Genomic DNA, 21,789 nt, shown 5'->3' on the forward strand with positions numbered 1-21,789 from the left:
TATGAGAATTCACATAAAAAAGAATTATTTAAGCACCAAATCAATGCAGTCGCATAATGTACTCTACACATTGTGAGCCACGTGTAGCAAAAACTTTTGAGGAGTTATACGAGATTCCTAAGGGCCTAAGTGAGGACTGGTCTCTTGAGGCAGCATGCTTATGACTAGCTTTGGATGTTACTTCATTTGTCAGCATCTTAAAAAAAAACACACACATTTTAAAACTGAAGTAATGTTTTGGTATCTACTGTACAAAATAAAAAACTATTTTAATATAAATAAGTGGAAACAAATAAGTGCCTTTACTTTTAACCTGAGATCTGACATTATCATGGCTCGTTTAAGGCAAAGAGAAAAAAGAGATACTACTAATTACAATACAAGGAGAAAAAAGGATTTTGTCTAGTTCTATTTACATAACTCCTTTCAAACACAGACTTCACAAGTGATGTCATATACTTAAGTAGAAAGGGCTGTATATAAGTACAGTTATTTTTCCAGGTGATTGCTAATTTTCAAATCTGTTATGCTAATACTAAAAACTATGGACCCAATCTAACAGCAGTATTAAAAGGATTATAGAATCATAGAATTGCTTAAGTTGGAAGGGACCTTGAAATCATTGAGCTCCAAACACTCTGCAGTGGGCAGCATTGCCAGAAATCATAAACTGGAGTTTGCAACACTACACAGGATTTCATTTAACTTCTATCCCAAAATCATTTTTAAATAACTATATTTTTCAGTTTATATGCTTAATCTAATATCTGAAATTATTATTCATGTCTTATCTTATTTAATTCTATTTTCTTATTCTGCAGAAGTTCAACCCAAAAGATAATAATGTCATATTTAACAAAATTTTTCCAAGAAGTATGAGGACATAGTACAAGTTGCAGGTTGGTCGTTAGCACTGCTGCTTTTTTTTACATTGGCACAACTAGAAGATTTCCTCTGTCAGGATCAAACCAGTTGGATACATTGTGCAAGTGGAGCTGTATCTGTGTAGTGATAAAGTAGTTCTATATGAAATTCCCCTGGGAGAAATTATATCTTAGTACAAGTATTCAGGTAATATAGTTAGCTTACAAAACAGGCTTGAGATAAGAAACAGTCACCAGAAAGGAAAGAAGCAAAAACACTCACTTTAGACAGTAACTTTGAATGTGAAGTTTTAGACTATGGCAGACAAACAGTATGAAGAAGGAATATTTGTGTTTTTAATTCTCTGTTCTGCCACTGTGTTTGGCTGAAATGGCAAAGAGACAGGATCCTCTTAGAGAATCTACTTAAGAGACATTTCTGGAAAGAGCCTATGGATGAAAAATGCAATTTTGCCATGGTTTAGTGGCAGAAAGTAAGACATTCAACTCTTCAGACCACATACAAGCTGGCTGAAAAAAATATTTCAGAGATTAAATTCATTCTACCATAAAATTATCTCAGATCATTTGAATCTAGGTCAATCATTCTAGAAGTTATCCAGGTGAGAGAAGGCACTGTGACTGCTCTCAAACCACATCCCATGGCACTGCGTTGAATTTGTTATGACTTTAAGATTTAAGAAAACAATGAGAAATTTTGATAACTATCATCCAACCTTTTCAGATCCCAGCTAAACAACAGTATACGAAAAGAACCAGGGACTCTGCTGATAGTAGTTTTAGGTGCTTTACATGTTCACATATCTGAAATCTTTGCTATATAGTTAATGCATGCTTCTGTTACCATGGTCACTTAAATGCTTCTAAATTGCACAGCATCCTAAATACTTTCATTTATTTATTTACTGAAAAAGGAAGATTGCTTACAAGGACTCATACTCAGCTTACATGGTAATTAAAAAGCTGATTCTATTCCTACAGGCCACATTCTGTGGGATTCTCAGGTGGAAGCCATTAGCAAAACAAGAAGACTGTCACTGTGTTATTGGTTTTTGCTAGCACTGCTCAGGCTCTGGTTTCACACAGATTTTTTCAAAAAAGCAGCAGTTTTCCCCTCACTGAGGCTACCTGTAAGCATCAAACTGGTTACGTGTATAGGCATTCCTCTGTGTAATGTTTTATTAGCAGAATATCAGATTACTGATTTAACAACCCATCCTAGAAAAACCTGCCTTCCTCTCAGTAGTAATGATTTGAATGTGTATAGCAAAGAAAAATGTGCTAATGAATATATTTGCTTACACTTATATTTTAACTGTTCACACTGTAAAATAAGCAAATTAGTCCTTTTATGATGTATTTGTTATTGCCTTATTGGATCTAGAGATTTACCTCACAATAAAAGCACAATATGCCATCCTAGTAGGAGTTTATCCAGCAGAGCTTGCTTTCTAGGTCATTCCAACCACAGAGCAGTATCAATTTGACATTAATAGAGAGATACTAATAACAATCTCAAGCATGAGCTAAAAAGCCCCCTGCTGCCTATCAATGAGGGGAAGTGAGTTGGAAACCTTGAGAAAAAAACACGCCGTAAAATGCCAAATAAAATTCCTTTTTTCATCTAGAGATAAAGGAGTTCTGTAGTGCTCTAACAAATAGGACTTGACAAAAAGAAAATAGACGTGAATGATTTTCTAGACTTCTTGTTTTGCTGATTGTGAAGAAAAAAAGTTGTTCCATCTTTTTTTTGGAGGAAAAATCATCACACACGCACAAATGTATTTAGCAAACTTCTGAAGACCCTTTTTTCACATGCCATCCAGTCTGGTTAGGAATTACAAAGAGATGGTAACAACTAAGTAGCAAAACAGTTGTCTGTTGCTCACTGCATTTTTATGAAGTTATTGTTACATATTCTTAAATGCAAAGCTTTCTGCTTTGATTACAGTGGAGCTGTCGAAGCTGGTACAGAGGAGTTCCACAAAGATACTCAGAGGGCTGGAGCACCTCTCCTATGGAGACAGGTTGAGAGCTGGGCTAGTTCAGCCTGGAGAAGGAAGGATCTGAAAAGACCTCACTGTGGCCTTCCACCATGATTTTACTTTAATGTCTGTGATTAAACTGTGTATTTATGTATAATTTACACTACTTCTAAGTGTATCTGTGTGGGGGGGATGCTTTAAGCTACCTTCTTCCTTTCGTATGCAAACTGTAGGAGCACGATTAACTGTGTAAAGACTCATGCTCTTATTTTCTTGTGATTCTCCTGAAATTTTGACTAAAAATTCTAGGTAGATTTAAGCACTCTTCTGAAGCCTAAATCAGAATACAATTCAAGATATTGATAATGTTGATTAGTAATTGTTTCTCTAAATAAATCAACTAAATTAAAATCAAACCAGGATAACTGGAAAGTACCTCGTTCATAATATTTCAAATTTATATTTAACATCTTAAATCAAAATATTTTGCTTTTCACAAACTGTTTTTCCTTTTTTTGCACTAAGATAACAAAAGATTTTCCAGTACTTACTGCTAATCTTGAATGTATGCAACAGAAAATAATTGTTAAGTAAGACCTTTCATTTCACTTAATATTTAGTTCCACGAGATACGAAACAAACAAACAACAACAACAAACAAAAGAAAACCACAACAACAACAAAAACTCCACACTTTATTGCTGACTCAGGTGATATTTTTGCATAACCAACTTGCTCCCATTCGGTATTGAGGAATTAGCGTCGTGAACAGCTATGATTTCACAACTGCTGTTCACTATTCCTTCATTCAATTATATATTAACAGTTACAGTTGAGGACTTCTTTTGTGATTATAACTAAAACATCAACATTTTCCTGAAAAGTACATGCTTTCATTCCACAAAACTGTCCAAATATCTTCCATTACTGTTGGCTCATATTTCCTCTGAAAGGGTTAACAAGGTTATAGAATATTTTCCTTAAGACCATAACAAGGAGTTGGAACTAATGATTTTTACAGTCTCTTTGAACCAAAAGCATTCGTTCTATGATTTTATAATAACAGCAGTTCTCAGAATCATAGAATCATTTGAGTTGGAAGAGACCCTTAAAGGTCATCTAGTCCAATTCCTCCACAATAAACAAGGATAACTACAGCTAGATCTGGCTGCTCAGAACCTGGTCCAGCTAGGTTCAGGCTATATCTGAGTTTGCCATGATCTGTAGACTAATGAAGTTGAACATGACACTTCAATAATAAAATCCATGACAGTAGAGAATTAAAGGACACTTTCTGTGAGTCTTCTGCCTTGTTTGTATCTAATAGCTCAGCACCCCTGCCATCTCCTGCCAGGGTAATTCCAACAGTTTCTAGTGTGGTTATTTTCACCTTGAGTATTTTCAGACATGATACACTAATGAGACTGTTTTCATATTATTGGTAGAATAGTAAACGAACCTAATATGACTAGGTTCAGCCCTCCTAATCCATTCTGCTGCCTCCATGTTCTTTTTTCTTCGATAACATATTTATATACCCAAATCTGTGAATCAAAAAGTATTTTAGACATTGTCTCACTATTTTTCATGTCCTTTACAGAGCAGTTATATCCATATAGTAATCTCTGGAAATCAAAACTCAACTGATCTATCTTCTCCTCCACTCATGTCAGTTGAGGAAAAGCAGTTTTCACAAGTCTGAATAGGATAGCACAGAACAAGATGCTGTCAGCTGTCAAAGATATAGTGAAATTTCCACAAGTATGTATCAATTTTATCTCTTATTCTTTTTCCAGCGGCTATTCCACAGCTACCCTCAATGCTCAAATGAATGCTAAATGGGTAATAGAATTGCCTCAGTTAATGTTTCTGAAGTTGTTGCTTCTAGTGCCTAAAAGGCTGATTCTTTCATCTCCTTCTCTGCTGGTGCCAACAGATACTTGGAAATGAAGAGACAAGGGCACACTCTTGATCTTCAAATGTCAAGAAGAAAACAGTCAAAGCAGTCCCCTTCATGAACAATTTACGTGTTGAAAAAGAATATTAAATACTGTCTCCTACTATCTTTTTCTAAGCCTTAAAAGTTCTCTGGAGGAAAAGAAAAAAAAACGGGGGGGGGGGGGGGGGGAGGGGGAACAACTGCACATGATATATACATTGAAATTAATTATACTTTTTGCTAGCAACATTCAGATGTTGAATTCCCCTCTTAAGGAGAATTGGAGAGGGAGGCACCAGTCTCTTCTTCCTGGTAACCAATGATGGAATGCAAGGGGACGGCACAAGATTGTGTCAGTGGATATTCTGGCTGGACATTAGGAAAATCTGCTTTACAGTGAGGGTGGTAAAACACTGGAACAGGCTTCCTAGGGAAGTCACTGGCACTCCATGCCTGTCAGTGTTGAACAGACACTCTGATAATGCCATCATTAATATGCTTTAACTTTTGGTTAGCCATGAAGGTGTCAGACAGCTGGATGAGATGATTTTTGTTGGTCCCTTCCAACTGAATTATTCTATTTTATTCTACAGAGAGATTCTCCCTTTTATAATTTGTTCAAGAAGAATGCGGATTAGGATACTTGCACTGACACAAATCCTTCTGGTACCTAATGGAGTAAAACCATATACTTCCAGATTCCACTGGAAGTAATGGAAAAATTTCTACCAAATCTAGCAAAGTATTCTATCGCATTATAAAAAGTAATTCTTATGAAAGTATGAAATTGATACTGATGCTGAGTTCTGACAGAATACATTTTTCTGTTCATATCTCCCTAACATCAATCATTTATGGAGATAGAACTTGAAGATTATTCTTATCAATTACATTTTACTTTTTTGTGTGACCAATCTGTCCTCACATTATTGCAGTAGTATGTGAGTTGCTCTTCTCTTAGAAGGGAATTTTCAAACATATTCTAGTTTAAAAAGAAAAAAAAAGAATGCTTTATCACCATCAGGTTTAATTTTCAATTAAAATACTATAAAAAACATTCAAAAAACCCTAGCTTTTGGGAATAAAGCTTTAGTAGTAGCAGTATTAATACTTAGCAAATAAATAAAGAGACCCTTATACCTCTACATACCCTTAATATCTCCTAAGCTACCTTAGGAGCTGGTCTTTTCATAATATTATTCTCTTTGTTGATGATCTGGACTGTGTCTGATTTTGGCCAGTAGCCTTAATGGCAGTGTGACAGCGTCTAACTACTAGGGAACATCAGTCATAACATGGAAGTCAAATGCTGGCCAAGAGGGACATGAAAAAGTGAACGTATTATGTTTTTGAAATGTTGGTTTTTTGTTTTTTTTTTTTGTTTTTTGTTTTTGCCTGTGGTATAAAACCCTTTTTTGTTCCAGTGGCATAAAATTTTTTCTCCACATTTTTTTTTTTTAAATTCATCAGCTGTTAGGCAATTCTGCAATAAGTAAACAATTCCATGGTGAATTAGGCAATCACATCCCTTTTGTGGAAAACTCTAGGTCTTTAGCTGAGTACATCTGCAAAGCTGCAAACTACTGATGTTTCATTTTCATGTTGAAACACTGTTTTCAGACTTGCAGCCTCAACCACACAAGAAACTGAGTAGTGTAATGTAAATGTTTGGCAATGCTGAAGAAGCTCTACCATCTTGTTAATAAGCCAAAGCTATCTGCAACATCATGTGTTACTGGAAAAAGAAATCCACAGGTGCGCAGAAGGAATTAAGTCTTCAGCTTTTCAGTTACATTTCAATACAGAATTTTCCTGCAGATCCTGCATGTTACATTCAGAGATTTGTGTTTTGCCAGGTAGTGATTTTATGTCACCTTTTATAGCAAAATGTTTAGTGACAAATATATCAGTAGAACAGAATGTAGAGTACATTCATAACTGAATTCAAACATGATGAGGTGAAACACCTCCAAAGCTTTTAGTGTAGAATTCAGGTTTGACTGCTTATTTTCTACAGATTTATGATTCCTCTTGAGATGCCCTCAGGGGGGAGACAGTATTTCCCTAAGGCTGTAATTGTATTCCGCTAAAAAACAAGAATCCTTGTCAAGTCAACAGGAATCAGTCAAGACTGCTTCTCATCTGACAGTGAATAGAATGTTGAAAAAAACATTGCAAACAAATCTCTTTTAACCCTTGCAAGAGGGGGATTTTTAAAATTGCTCAGTTACACCCTGCTAACAATTCAGTCAACATACGCAGACATATTAATAATCTCACACTTGAGACAACAGCTTCCTAATAGGATGCGATTGGCACCTTTCAAGCTTCTTGAAGATAAATTCTTACAAAGCTTTCCTTAATTACACAGGTAAATCAGTGTTTTCCTCCTTTATGGGATATATTATCCTTTAATATTATGGGATATAAATTGAATATTCTGGTAGTTGAAAGTTTAAGAGAAATTTATAAAAATGGAAATACAACTGATTATTTCATGTTGACAAGATAGTACATAACTTTTCTTGGATACTGAAAGCAGAATTTTGTCTACCTAAGCCATTCTTCAGCCCACCACAAACATTTTGGAAATAGATATTATATTTAAAAAATCACAATTAATTCACATTCAGCTATCTTGATGCCTAGACATCTATCGTTCAGAAACAGAAGTGAGTAACAGAAGTTACCTTAGCTGTTCAGCAACACCAGTTATAGACAGCTCCACTTGTGTCTACTCTACTCCATACTGTTTATTTCCTACCCAGAAATCTTGAGCATCCAGTGAGAAATCTTAATTACATCAAACATGTTTTGGAAGGGATATCAACTTACCATAAATCCATATACAATTGTCTTTCATATTTTAATTATTAATTAATTAATAATGGAAATAAATAGTAGGTTTTGATGAAAAACATGGTTTTGATAACGTTCTAAAAGTTGAGAGATTTTAAATTTTCGATAGCCACTTTTCATACATGGGAATAAGATCAAATAGAAATTAATGGAAAATCAGAAATGTTGAACATGATCTTTTTGATAGTCTTGTGTAGTGACAATTACTGTGGAAGTACAAGAATAGAATAGGGATATTGGAAGACTACATGGTACACAGCATTTAGCATTTGGGATTACAGACAACTCCGACCATCTAAATGAGGATAAAGAACCATCCAGAAAAGTGCAGTTGTATTTCTATAACAAAACAACATTGGCCAAAAGCACAGAGAGCTTACCATGAGAAACAAGAAATGCTGGAAGCAAAGATTTGACAGACTGGATTAGGCTGCTGGTCCATCAAGCCCATGCTCAGCCTTTGGCTGTGACAATTGCAAAAGAACTCAGAAGCAAACCTCCTTCAGTGCATCTACAGGAAAAGATGCCATATAATGAAGAAAGCATTCCTCTTGATCCTTGTGGCCATCACCTTATTTCTTGAAGCATGAGATTAGATTGCCCTCATTTTAGCATACAGATACTATTCTTTGTCAAAAAATTGTTAATTGAAAAACGTTCAACCGCAGCTGCTGAGTCTTTAATCTTCCATTCTTTGACATTAAATTTGGACAAGCTGCTTTTTAACCCTTAGGATTTACTTCATTGCACGTTTCTGTAATCTTAGGGATTATCAAGAGATTATTGCATGTGCATATGAGGGATTAACAGGAAAGTAAAAGTAATATTTTAAGCAAATACGGAAGTTTTTCTTACAAACAAAAAATTTGAAAACAAGGCCTGTCAAGGATACTGTGGACCTCAATGAACAGGACATAAATATTTGGTTTAAATGTCTAGAAACATTACCACAAGTTTTCAGACAAATGGTGTGATTAAACCCATTAAAGAGTCTAAATGGTAGCAGAGTGAAAAAGCTGCCACAAATAGAGCCAAAATAAAATACTGTTGTAGTTCTAGTAATCTTTTTGTGTATTAAAAGTAGCATACTTCTACTACATAAATACTATGAACAGTAGTTCAAATAGTAACCACTTCTACATCTTAAACATTCAGAGAGTTACAAATATAAGCATCAGACTCTTCCACAGTGATGATATCACCATAAGCTTGTCTACAGCGCTGTTCTGCAAAACTATCCTAATAAATATATTAGCAATTTGCTGTATTTAATTTTGGCAGGCAAATTGAGAGACAAATTACCTATCTCTAAACACAGATATAAATAAGCATAAACCATGTAGACGTTTTCCTCCTCCCTAATACTATATTTCAACTCCTTCTGGAACACACTGAACTTTCTTTTACCACTCAAGCAATACATCCTAAGTTACAGAGGAATATACTCCCTGGAATGTGCTTTTTAATATCCTCCCTATGAAACTTGTTATATGAGGCAAGCACAGATCACTTTCTGACACAATTTGGTGTCCCTGCATTTCTGTTTTTAAAAACAAACATTGCCCTAACAATCATCTATCTAATTTATTTGACTTTCAGGGTTTTTTTTTTTTCAATTTTAATTCTGTGAATTAGTTGGGAAAAAAATCTCACACAAATATGGCAGAATAAAATATGATAAAAACAAGCAACTGAAACTGGCAAAAAAGAGACATAAAAATAATTAAAAACAAAGCAAGAAGACATTGCTAATCTGCATACGACAATCTGCAATCAGAACTGGTCTCTATCACTGTACCTTCATTTTCCTCTTATTAAACACCTCATATCAGAGAAAGATGTATTACACATAATACCTTTCCTGTCAGTGCTACTGCTTAATTAGTGAAGTTTATGATAAAAATAATTGAGCACTTCAATCTCAACTTAAACAATACAAATACCTCTTAATCTTTAGCTCACACTTCCATTTTTGGAAATGTTTATAATTAGTCAGTAATCACAGAATCACAGAATTGTAGGGACTGGAAGGGACCTCTAGAGATCATCGAGTCCAAACCCCCTGCAAAGCAAGCCCCATAGACAAGGTTGCACATGTAGGCATCCAGCGGGTCTTGAAAATCTCCAAAGAAGGAGACTCCACAACCCCTTGGCCAGCCTGTTACAGTGCTCTGTCACCCTCATTGTGAAGAAGTTCTTACACATATTTGTGTGGAACTTCCTATGCTTCAGTTTGTGGCCATTTCCCCTTGCCCTATCACTGAAAAGAGTCTGGCCTCATCCCTTTGCCTCCCACAAACTAGATATTTATAGAAATTGATCAGATCTCTTCTGAGCCTTCTTTTCTCAAGGCTGAACGGACTCAAGTCTCTCAGCCTTTTCTCATAAGAGAGGTGCTTCAGGCCCTTTATCAACTTCAAGGCACTCCACTGGAGTCTTTCTTTCTTGTACTGGGGAGCCCAGAGCTGGGCACAATACTCCAGGTCAGCCCTCACCAGGGCAGAACTCAGGCACACAATTACCTCCCTTGATCTGCTGATCGCACTCTTTTTAATACACTTCAGGATGCCATTGGCCCTCTTGGCCACTAGGGCACACTGTTGGCTCATGGCCAACCTGTTGTCCGCCAGGACAACCAGGTCCTTCTTTGCAGAGCTCCTCTCCAGCAGGTCATCCCCCAACCTGCACTTGTGCATGTAGTTATTCCATCCTAGTTGCAAGACTCTACACTTGCTTTTGTTATTCCTCATCTGGTTCCTCTCTTCCCAACTCTCTAACCTGTCCAGATCTTGCAGAATGGCAGCAAAGCCTTCTGGTATGTCAGCCATTCCTCACAGCTTTGTATCATCTGCAAACTTGCTGAGGGTGAACACTATCCTCTCATCAAAGTCATTAATGAAGATGTTGAACAAAACTAGACCCAGCACTGACCCCGGGGTACACTACACCACTAGATGCGGACCTCCAACTGTACTCAGCACCACTGATCACAACTCTGAGATTGGCCAGTCAGTCAGTTCTCAACCCAGTTCATCATCCATTCATCTACCCCACGCTTCCTCATCTTCTTTATAAGGATACTGTGGGAGACAGTATCAAATGCCTTGCTGAAATCAAGGTAGACTACATCCACTGCTCTCCCTCCATCCACCCCACCAGTGATGACATCATAAAAAGCTACCAAGTTGGTCAAGCATGAACTCCTCCTGATGAAGCCATGCTGACTATTCCTTATAACTTCTTCTCTTCCAACTGTCTGGAGATGGCATCCAGAACAAGATCTTCCATCACCTTTCCAGGGACAGAGGTTAAGCTGGCTGGTCTGTAGCTCCCTGGATCCTCCTTCTTGCCCTTTTTGAAGACTGGAATGACACTGGCTATCCTCCAGTCCTTAGGCACCTCTCCCATTCTCCAAGAAGTCTCAAAGATGATAGAGAGCAGTTCAGCAATCACCTCTTCTATCTATATAAATATATCTTCTATCTATTTAAATATATGAAAATTCTAACAAGTACTCCCATTATTTGGCACTTATTTCAATGACAGTAGATGGCATACCAAACCTATGTTGAGAAAACATTTGCTCCAAGCCTCGCTTGAATAGCCAAGGGGAAAACACATGATATACTACTTATGCATTGCAGATGCAGTAGATACACCACAGTGACCAAGAATCAGGGAAGGCACTAATAGAAAGTGGCTGGATAAAAACATTTTTTTCTGCAAAGGACAGTATTTAGAACATTCTGCATGCAGCATTTTTTCACCTTGACCCTCAGGGAGAAGGCACTTTTCTCTCTGACGTTTTGTTTTCTTATTTTCAAATGTGTTAGTCTCTATGCTAAAAGCAATTACGGAGATGAAAGTATACTATCAACATTTTCAATACATTAACATGAAACAATCAAACCTGCATTATGGGAAATGACTGCCTTTCAATATGCATTAAATTCCAGAATATTACTGTATTTCATCTTTGACAAAAACGTAAGTTGAAAATCATGTTGTAGACATACTAAAGCTCAAGGTTTCCCCTCAGTTTTCTGATGTGTCACTTCTCTGTCCACTAATGGTCCACTCATCTTTATATTCACTGCACAAGGAATAAGAAGCAGTACATCCCCAAAATTTTACTTTCCTTACCTCACACAAGGTAGAATGACAGTTTGAGAAACTTTCCCAAGAAATCTTTAAATGAAATAATTTGAAACATAAAAATATTGACAGAACAAAGTTCCAAAGTTCCTAACAAGCTTCCAGGAACCACATGAATATAAGAAGTCACCAAGTACAAAAGGCTTACTACTAGTGGCAATGAAAAATATGCAATCCTGCAAAACATTACACATGGATTGCATTCTTGACTTACATAACATTTTATTTATATCCACAAGACTGTTCACAACCTAAAAATTTGTGTTGTTTAAAAAGACATAGGAAGAAGGCAATTCAGATTCCCACTGGTGTAAGAAGAAATACCTTTTATGATCTGAGGATGTTTTACAGGTCTGTTTCATGTCCTTTCCCTTCCCCAGATGGCACCATTCTGAAAACTTGGGCCGTTTTCAGAAAAATACATATGCATGGAAATCACCAGAAATTTTTCAGTCTCCTTGAGCAGAATGACCTACCAGGAAACTAATACATTTTCTGAAATTCGCAGTTCTTTTTGAAGGAAGGAAGAACTTATTTCAGAAAGCACTGGACAGGGATGTAGCAGTATCACCATGTAACATGTAAAAAAGTACTGTTCATCATACTGAAAAGAACTCCCACATAGAACTGGGAAGCCAGTAATGTGCTAAAACTACAAGCTCCATATTTTATTTTCTAAATTTCTTCTTTCTGACAGAAAATATTGCATGTTTTCTTGTGTTAGATTTTTTTAATTACTGTTTTGAACAGAAGAAAAAAAATGTTTTACAACATGCTGGTAGAGTTTCCAACAGATCTCTTATAAACAGCAATTTTCTCTTTGTTTTGACATTGACATTCAAGATTAGTTCCATTTTTCCCCCTAATTAGCTTTTCCAAACAATTGTATTTTTGAAAGAAACAGGATACTTCCCCTGAGGGCATCAGAAACTTAATCTGTCCAATTTCCTTTCAATGGATATTGAAAACAAAGCAGTGTATTGTAACTCAGTGGGAAATCAAGAATTATGTGACGCAAGAAATGAAAAAAGTACTATTAAAATAAATTTGACATAGAGGGCAATAAAAAATAGTAATGAAAAATCCTTTAAGCCCCCTTCTTAAGGCTTGACAGAACTGCCTACTCCTATTAAAGTTTGTCTGTCTTCTAAAGGATGTGAAGATACTAATTTACACAAAATTGGGTTTTTTATATTCATAACAGACTGACTGATTAGCATTAAATCTTTTGGAATATCCTAAACAAACAGAGGCATTTCCAATCACTTTATACAGCAATATTGCTTATGACTCAAAAGAATTTTTCTTATACTTTGATCATTTTACAAAAATTCTGTTCTTCACATTGAATTCACATTGTTTCTGATAGCCAACATTAAAAATTCCATAGTGCTAAGCATACAGTTAGAACATTACGATAAACCTAAGGGTATAAATTACTTTTTATATTGAATTTATGATTATAATTATTGTCTTATCAACAAACTTAAATGTTTAGCAGCTTCTGGATTCGGAATAGCAACTCTGAAAGAAAATAGCTGCAGGTCTTTATTTGCATTTTCTGGAGAACTTAATTGAAAATGATAATCTTTGTGGTTCATTGTACACTACCAGTATATCTTACCAGGAAAGATGTGTTTTACTAACACATACTCTCACATACAGCATACAGTGTTTTCTACTATATATCATTTACAGATATGCTGCATGCATACATGAGTACACAGGTGGGTGTACTACATTTATAAATGAAAAATACAGACATTACAGTACTTCTTGCAGGTGACTGCACATCTACATTCCAGCATAGGTTTCATCTTCAGCTCTGTCTCTAACAGAGTTCAGAAAGGTACTTACTGATGTGTAGAGGAAACCTTCATTATTTAGGGCTATATACAACCCAGTCTTTACACCCTGGATAGCTACAACTCGAAGTCCCACTGGTATAAGGTTGAATAACGCTGTGAAGAGAAAACAAGACCAGATATGAATATATTATGGTTATTAAAATATTTTAATGAACAACATTAAGAAATACAGCTACTTCTTTTGGTTCTATCTTCTGATTTTGAGATTTAGTAATTCAGAAAGTCTTGTTACTAGTAAAGTTAACCCTTAAAATTAAAGCCCGAGTGTCTATGTATCAGTAATTCCTGCAACACACAGTATTAGGCATAAGCGTTAACTAGCAAATACAAAGCACTGCAGACACAAGTATATCAGACAATCTCAAAATAATCAAAGAGCCCAACATTTTCTTCACCAGTATAAATTGATCATAAGGGCAATACTTGAGAGATATCCTGTAGAACACATATCTTCTGATTCAGCCAAGTAGGTTTATATTTTCTTAGATATTTTTATTTGTTATGATTGGTTTCAAGGGGCCCATGGTTTCAAATCCAAAAAAAATTATTTGGTTTTGTAAATGATGTATTTTCTACAAGCCTCAGGTAATGGTAGATTCTTGTCCTAATTTAGGAAAGCACTGAAATATGTGCTTGACTCTAAAAGTGCATAAATCCTATTGAGATGAATATAGAATATATTCAAAAGCTCAAGATCTGGAAAAAAACAAACATGATTTAACTAGAAAAACACAGCTAATAGCAGATACCCTAGCAATGATATATACCTCTGCAACAACAAAAGAAGACACAGCTTTGACTAGTTTGAAAAAGATCAGTATGAAGAGAAGGGTACTAATCTCACAACAGAAAAAGAAAAGTAAAAATATAAGAAATTTTTACTTCCAATACACACATTTTATATGAAACCCATTGTTAAATAGCAGAAAAACAAGTAATCTGTTCCCCTGAAAACTCATAGGAAGGTTTGGGTTGGAAGGGACCTTTAAAGATCGCCTAATTCAAAGATCTCTGTCATAGGTAACTTCCACTAGACCAAGGTGCCCCATCCAACCTAGCTTTGAACTGTTCCAGGGATGGGGCATCAACAGCTTCTCTGCGCAATAACTTGCAGTGCCTCACCACCTTCATAATAAAGAATTTCTTCTTTATATCTAATGTAAACCTACCTTCTGTTAGTTTAAAACAGTTTCTGCTTGTTCTGTCACTGTAACCTGATAACAAATTCCTGTCCAGCTTTCTTGTAGGCCTGGTTAGGTACTGGAAGACTTCTATCAATAAGGTCTGCCTGGAACCTTCCCTTCTCCAAACTAAACAAGTGCAACTCAACCTGTCTTTGCAGGAGAGGTGCTCCAGCCCCCTGATCTCCCTGATCCCCCTGATCATGGCCCTCATCTGGACCTGCTCCAACAGCTCCCTGTCCCTCAGATGCTGGGGCCCTGGGCCTGGGTGCACTACTCCAGATGGGGCTTCATGAGAGTAGCATAGAGGGGAAGAATCACCTCCCTCACCCTGATAGCTGCACTTTTTTTTTGATGCAGCTTAGTGTAATGTTGGCTTTCTGGGCTTCAAGTACAGTACAAGAACAGGACCCTAAATGGTATTTCCAATTCAGAACTAGAAGCACAGCCAAAAGATTACAAGATTCCTCAAAGATCCCTTTAGAAGAGCCACACTGCCCACTGTATTCATTAAAAATACAAAAGTTCAGCAGATAAGACACAGATCAATTTTTATTTTATGAAAATAAGCAAACACAACTATACTAAATTTACTGACTTGTTTCAAGAAAACAAAGGCAAAGTACACATCAGTCTCTGAAGGAAAGATCTGGATGAACCAGAGTTCATGCGAAGCGCTTTTCCACTGTGGATGAGTTATGGATTTACAAGAACTTGGATGATAACCAAAAGCACAACTTGTATGTTCAATATGGGCATAAGTATTCATGGTTTTACAAAGCCATGTTTCAGGAGCACAGTAGTATCTACAGTGAATTCCTCAAAATTTAGTTGTGACCATAATGCGTAGACTATGAGGCTGCTTGTAATTAGAGTGCCAGTGGGAAAGCCAAAATAAAGAGAAAAAGAGCAGTGAATTTGCAGTAAATGAGCACATTTTCATAAGATATGAAAACACCTGGTTGGTCCCAAGATATAAAGTTATAGTTTATGATGAAGCTCATCAAATCAAATCTTTAGAAGTGGAAAAAAAAAAAAAAAAAAAAAAAAAAAGTGGGTTTCCTGCTAGAATTTGAAGACAGAAGCAGATGAAAAAGAAAAACAAAAAAGCAACCAACCAACAAACTGCTTTCCTTCAAAAATAACATTTGCTGGAATATTCTCATAAAGAAAAAGGATCTAGAATCACATAATCATATGTATCATTAGACATTTTTTCTGAAAACATAGAGCCAATATAAATTTAAGAATTGTTGTTGTAAAGAAATTCCTACAGATGTAGAAATAAAGGGGTGTGGAAGAACAGAAAACAAAGTTATGGATTTACAAAGAAGAATAGAAGAGATGATTTCAGATAAGAAGTAACACAAATACATAGCATTACTATTTCAGTAGTTTCTGAAAGTTTCAGTCATTTTAGGATCGTATTGGGCTGGTCTCTATAAAAATGCAGTATACCGAAAAGGCTTCCTCTCTAACCTATAAAAGATAAACATAAATCAGGGAAATATAGCAGTGGCAGACGAGATATCTTATGACTGGATAGTCTAAGCACTGCATGTCTTGAGAGATTTCATATATTCAAGTATAAATAGAAAGTTTTTTAAAAAATAGATAATGCCCTCAAATGAAACAATGTCAAAAACAACAAAAGTATTATCCTGGGTGGTGGAGGATGAGTCTGTCACAGCAAAACTAGAGGGGATTAACATCAGGACTTTTTGGTAGGGAACTGAAAAATAAATGGAAAAGAAATGGAGAGACAGGTAGCTAATTTAGTTTTCTTTCAAGAAGAAAAGAAATTCCAGGAGGAAACCTGGATATGAACACTCTATTAGAGGAAGGGCAGCAAATATTTTGAGGACACTAGGAAGGAAAACCAAGTAATACTTGTATGAGGAAAAAAAGATAAGCACAAAAAATAAGTCGTTCATGACAAACTGCTGATGAAAAATAACCCGAAATTACAATGTTTCAATCAAAACTTGAGGAACACAAATTTCATTTACCATACAACCAGTAAAAATAAAATTGCAGAAGTAGAAAAAAAACCAACAACTATTGAAAGGAAATTAGAGGCCTGCAACATGGCAATGTCTTACACAATATATAAAATTAATGGAACATCTTATAGCTGCTAGTGAATTTAGAAAGCAGCAAGGAGGGGACATAATGTATATTTCACTGCCACCAAGTATTAATGAGATGTTGTCAAAGTTGCTATAGTTAGTGCAAGGCCATAAAATTTTAGAGTGTGATCTGAATTACTGTAATTCTGCACACACTGAATATTCAGTGCCTACTCAAAATCTTTCAGACTTCAGTAAATTAGGGAGGCTAGTCTACAATTGATTCATAAATGCTCAGTGATATGCTTCATACTGAGATCAGCAAAACACATACTAGTAATGCACAGCATGTGATTTTTACTTGCTGAAGTTGGCCAAAGGAAAATCAATTTCCTCAAGAACATGGCTGTGCACTACTATTTAAGCGCAGGACTTCCACGCCTAATTGCAAATTTAAAACCTGCCTAAGATTTTCTTGTGTTATCCCCCACTCTAATAAAATTCTGCTTCATAAGAGTTGAAAGCTGTTTCCAGAGTTTGCCAGCATATCAGGTCTACACAGCCAGAATTATACCCTTAACTGAGTGGTGGTGAAAAATAACCATGCCTCTAGCTTCTATCTGTCTTTAAAACAATGATCCAAACCCAAAAATAAGTGGGGAGTTTGGTCACTGAACATTTCAGTTGTCCTAAATCTAGCCCAATTTGTCCATATATTAGCTGAGAGAGAATATTCTTCAACAGCCCAGTGCTCAGTTCTCCTACGTCTCATGTTTAAGTATAGACACTGGTAAATCCACTGACAAATAAGAGGCGGGAACATCAGGAAATCAAGGGAAGCAATTGAGAGAAATGGTGTGACTACAGCCCTTCATCCTTTGCAGCTCTGAGCCTGTGCACACTGCATTAGCTTTCTTTTGCATTCCATCTAAATCATGACAATAAAACAACTGATTTTTCTTCCCTTTCCTAATCCTCCAATGCTATTCACATTACACACAAGGTCAGAACTTGGAGCTGGGGGGAAATTAACTGCAACAGTTGACCAGAAGTGAGAATTTTCATCATTAGGTATCATGAGAAAGGTTTGCTGGGCTAAATTTGAATTGAATTCTAATCTTCCAAAATTTTTAGCCAAAGTTGTAGCTAAAATCCACTTTCTGATAAGTAGAACTCCTTTCTTTCCTTGTGCAAAACACAAACCCAACACATTTTTTTCCTTTTTTTTTTCTGTATATTTGACACAGTAAGTTACCTTTAGATCTGAAATGCCTGAGATCAGATATTTTGATATCCCCAAGAAAGTCTATTTAACTGGCTCATAGCTACAAGAAAATTGTTTTTCTTAAGAAACTTGCTGGAAACCAATTGCATAAGGTTTATAACTTGCTCTCTGTTCTGTATGTGCCTTACACTAGTATCAGTTAAGAAAACTTCCCAAAGGACCAAATTTGCAGTCAGATCAAAGCAACTATCCCTTTAATTTATTTCCATCTACAGGCCCATAGGCAAAAACTATGATTCCATCAGAATTTTAGGTTGATAATGACTATGGGAAAGTTGATATTCAGAGATATGCCAATAATTTCTGGTGGAGAAACACATTCTACCTGACTGATGTAATACAAGATGTTATTAAAATGTGCTGTGCTTCAGCAGGGCTGAACATGGCCTTCATTGATCTTGTTGTATTGACCAGGAGTATAGCAGTGGGAGAAATGGGCTTACTCTAACTCATAAAGGTAGTGTTAAATAGTTAGCCAAATGCCTCTGCAATTCTTTGAAGAAGAAATGCAGAAAAAAAAAAAAAAAAAAAAAAAGCTTAAAAATCTGACAGCAAACATTTCAGGTTAGTAATCTATATTTAACCACATTACAGATGTTGTTTTTTAATCTCCTTATGCTTATTTATGTCTAATTATTTCTTTTATCTTACCAGGATGCTGAGAAGGTTATTTATTAATATCTTCAAACCAAAATATTCTAGTGGTAGGTACCTTAGAAAGACATTTAAAAAGTTAAAATTTCCATATTCAATTTGGAAAATATAAATGGAGCTCTAGGAACATGCATTAAATGGTGAAACTAAAGGCATGTTAAATGGGAGCATGAGTTCTTGAATACTAGCTCTTCTAGGCACCAAGTGTCATGAAGGAAGTAAAGCATGGTGCAGCATAATTAAGCAAGAAATGCGCACAGCACAGCCAAGTCAAAGTTGCTTGGATAGTCCTAAATCTGATATTTACCAGTTCATGAATAACGGCTACAAATGAGCAATGGCCTTTTAATATGTTTTAAATATGACTGTAATTTCATAAGAGGCCCAAATAACAACATCTGAGTGCTAAAATCAGGTCTACCATGCATCAAAGGAAATATCACAGTGCTGAATTTTTTCAGCGGTTGTTGTCTGAGGTATGCTTTGCAAGTGAATACAGATAAGCCACAAGGGCCAAGAGATTTAGAGTTTCCATCTCAGAAATTAAAGAATCAGAATTCCCTGTTCCCCAAACATAATTAGTCTTCATACTAAAACTGTCATTCACTCATGAGACAGAATGCTGAAGACAGACCAAAGCCAGAAATCGAGATATTTTGGGTGGGAGATCAGGAGCAGAATGTAACGATTATTATTACAAGCACAAAAAGGACACCTATTTCTTTATAGCTTCTGTTGTTTTTCCAAAGTAATAATAGTGAGGCCCGTGAGATCACTGTGAGCACCTACTCCTAGAGCAAGTTCCACTTGCACCAAGAACCACTATGAACTACTGTAAACCCTCTAAAATCAAAGCAAGAGAGGGACAGCTATACTGAGCAAGACATAAGTAAAAAAGCCTACAGCTTTAACCACAGTCACTCCTACCATCACTACAAAACAAAACAAAGAAACAAAACAAAACAAAAAAAACCCAAATACCAGAAATTGTGAGGCACTGAATGAAGGAAAAAGGAGAAACAACTAAAATAAGAGAAGAAATGTAATAAAGCCTCTCTACACACATTACTGAGAGTTTGGCAAAATTACAGCCCTACTTTGCTGATGTGATTTGAGGAAACTTAGCATTGTTAAATACTAGCTAATAGATCCATTATATCATACTCTATCACAAAACGTCACTGTCTTGTAAAATGCATAAAAGGAGACTACAAAAATGAATGGAAACCCATCATTCTTTTTGCAATGTCTGACACTTTACAATGGGGTATGCTACAACAGCTGACTGAAAACACTGGTAGAACTCATTTTGACTTCAGGTAGAAGCAAAAAGCCACATTAAAAATATTACCAAGAAGCTTTAAAGACAAAAAAAGAGTACCAACAATCTGAACAGACCACATTTCAGTCTTTCCAGACACTAACACTATATGACACTGGGACTCCAATAGTGTATGTTTATTATATTTTTTTTTTTATGTTTACTAATGTACATATAGAATAAGTACAAAATGACATACACGTCAGGGAATTTTAACTTCAAGCAATTTTCTAACTGCTTGATGGAATAAATTGCAGCAGAACTGAAAGTAGCAGAATGACTAAGCTTCAGTTTCCTTGCTCAAAACAAAAATCACTTCTCCTTTCTCCCTCGATGTTCACTCACTGGCTTCTCCAAAACAGCAAGCTACCTGGAAGCTGTGAAGGTGATGAGGACTCCTTCACAGGCTATGGTGACACTGATTAGAACAGAGCATGCCTTGAAAGCCAACAGAGATGCATGCCCTTCAGGAGTCTCAATTTCCTCCCTTTTTACAAAACACAGTTCAAATGAAAGGTAAGCACACAGTCAGTCCTACTCAAAGATGATGTATCTCCTCATTCACTGGGTGGATTAAATAGGCAGACTGGTAGCTCAGTGGTCAAAAGAAATTTTCCTATTCCCAAGCGAAACCCAACAGTATGGGGCCATGCTTCCTCCTTTGCAGTTGCCAAAACTTATTTACCGGTAAGCATCAGACATGAATTATCACAATGAGGAGCTCACAAAATAATAGATCAGAAGACTAAGGATTATATACACAAGCAATTTTTTTTTTTTTTTAAGTACAAAAGAAAAAATACAATATGCTGAAATAAAGAAAAAGATAAAAACCAAAAAGTTCAACAAGACATGGAAAGAAATAGAGTGGAAAGAGAAGAGAACCGAGGAGAAAGATTGACAGCACAAAAGAAACACTTATATATTCATGACTATACTGAATGAATCAATCTTTTTAACTCTTGATACAGTGTTGATGGTACTAGATATATTGTCAAAATTTAATGTGAAAATTGTATGTTTTCCTAGCACACTGATTTTATACATCTTTATGGTCTAATATGTCTTTAATTAACATTATTATAAAATTGGACTACTGAAGCACATCGGCTGGAGAGAAAAAATTCTTCTGTAGAAAGAATCACTTTAGCCAAAAAAATAATGTTGAAGTAAAACATAATATTACCTAACAGCTTTTATTCAAAATATGAAATTTAGTTGGCTTTGGGCAAGTTCTGTATTTAAAAATATTTAAAATATATAATATTCATTCTGAATTTTGGAACAATTGAAAGGAGTTAGAGATACAAAGACAGATGGAAATCCAGAAGGTGAGGAAGAGAGGAGAGAAAGGGCAAATAACACAGTAAGCAAAAATAAAAAAGATTTGTAAAACTGATAACAGTGAAAAAAGGAAACTATGGCATGATGATAGATTTCTAAGAGACAAAAGTAGAAATGACATAAAATATTCCAAAATTTTTGCTGTCATACACACCTCTTCACTGAAGCTGAAAATAAGAGAAAGGCAGGAAGAGAGAGAAATAGAAGCTTGCATTCTAAGACATGTTTCTTAGACCTCATAAAGG

At 35.8% G+C, this 21,789-nt stretch overlaps 1 protein-coding gene across 3 annotated transcripts in view; it reads right to left on the bottom strand.

Moving 5' to 3' along the window:
* Window positions 1–21,789, bottom strand: part of FGF14 (fibroblast growth factor 14) — a gene marked incomplete at both ends in the record, with an annotated part of 380,409 nt that overhangs the window by 80,374 nt on the left and 278,246 nt on the right. For all 3 annotated transcript variants that reach the window (XM_079541937.1, XM_079541935.1, XM_079541936.1), the window contains one exon: window positions 13,680–13,783. In XM_079541937.1, coding sequence (XP_079398063.1) covers window positions 13,680–13,783 — 104 coding nt within the window. The remainder of the gene's footprint in view (window positions 1–13,679; window positions 13,784–21,789) is intronic.

This window comes from Tetrao urogallus, assembly GCF_951394365.1.
Source record: "Tetrao urogallus genome assembly, chromosome: 1".
Taxonomy (NCBI): Eukaryota; Metazoa; Chordata; class Aves; order Galliformes; family Phasianidae; genus Tetrao; species Tetrao urogallus.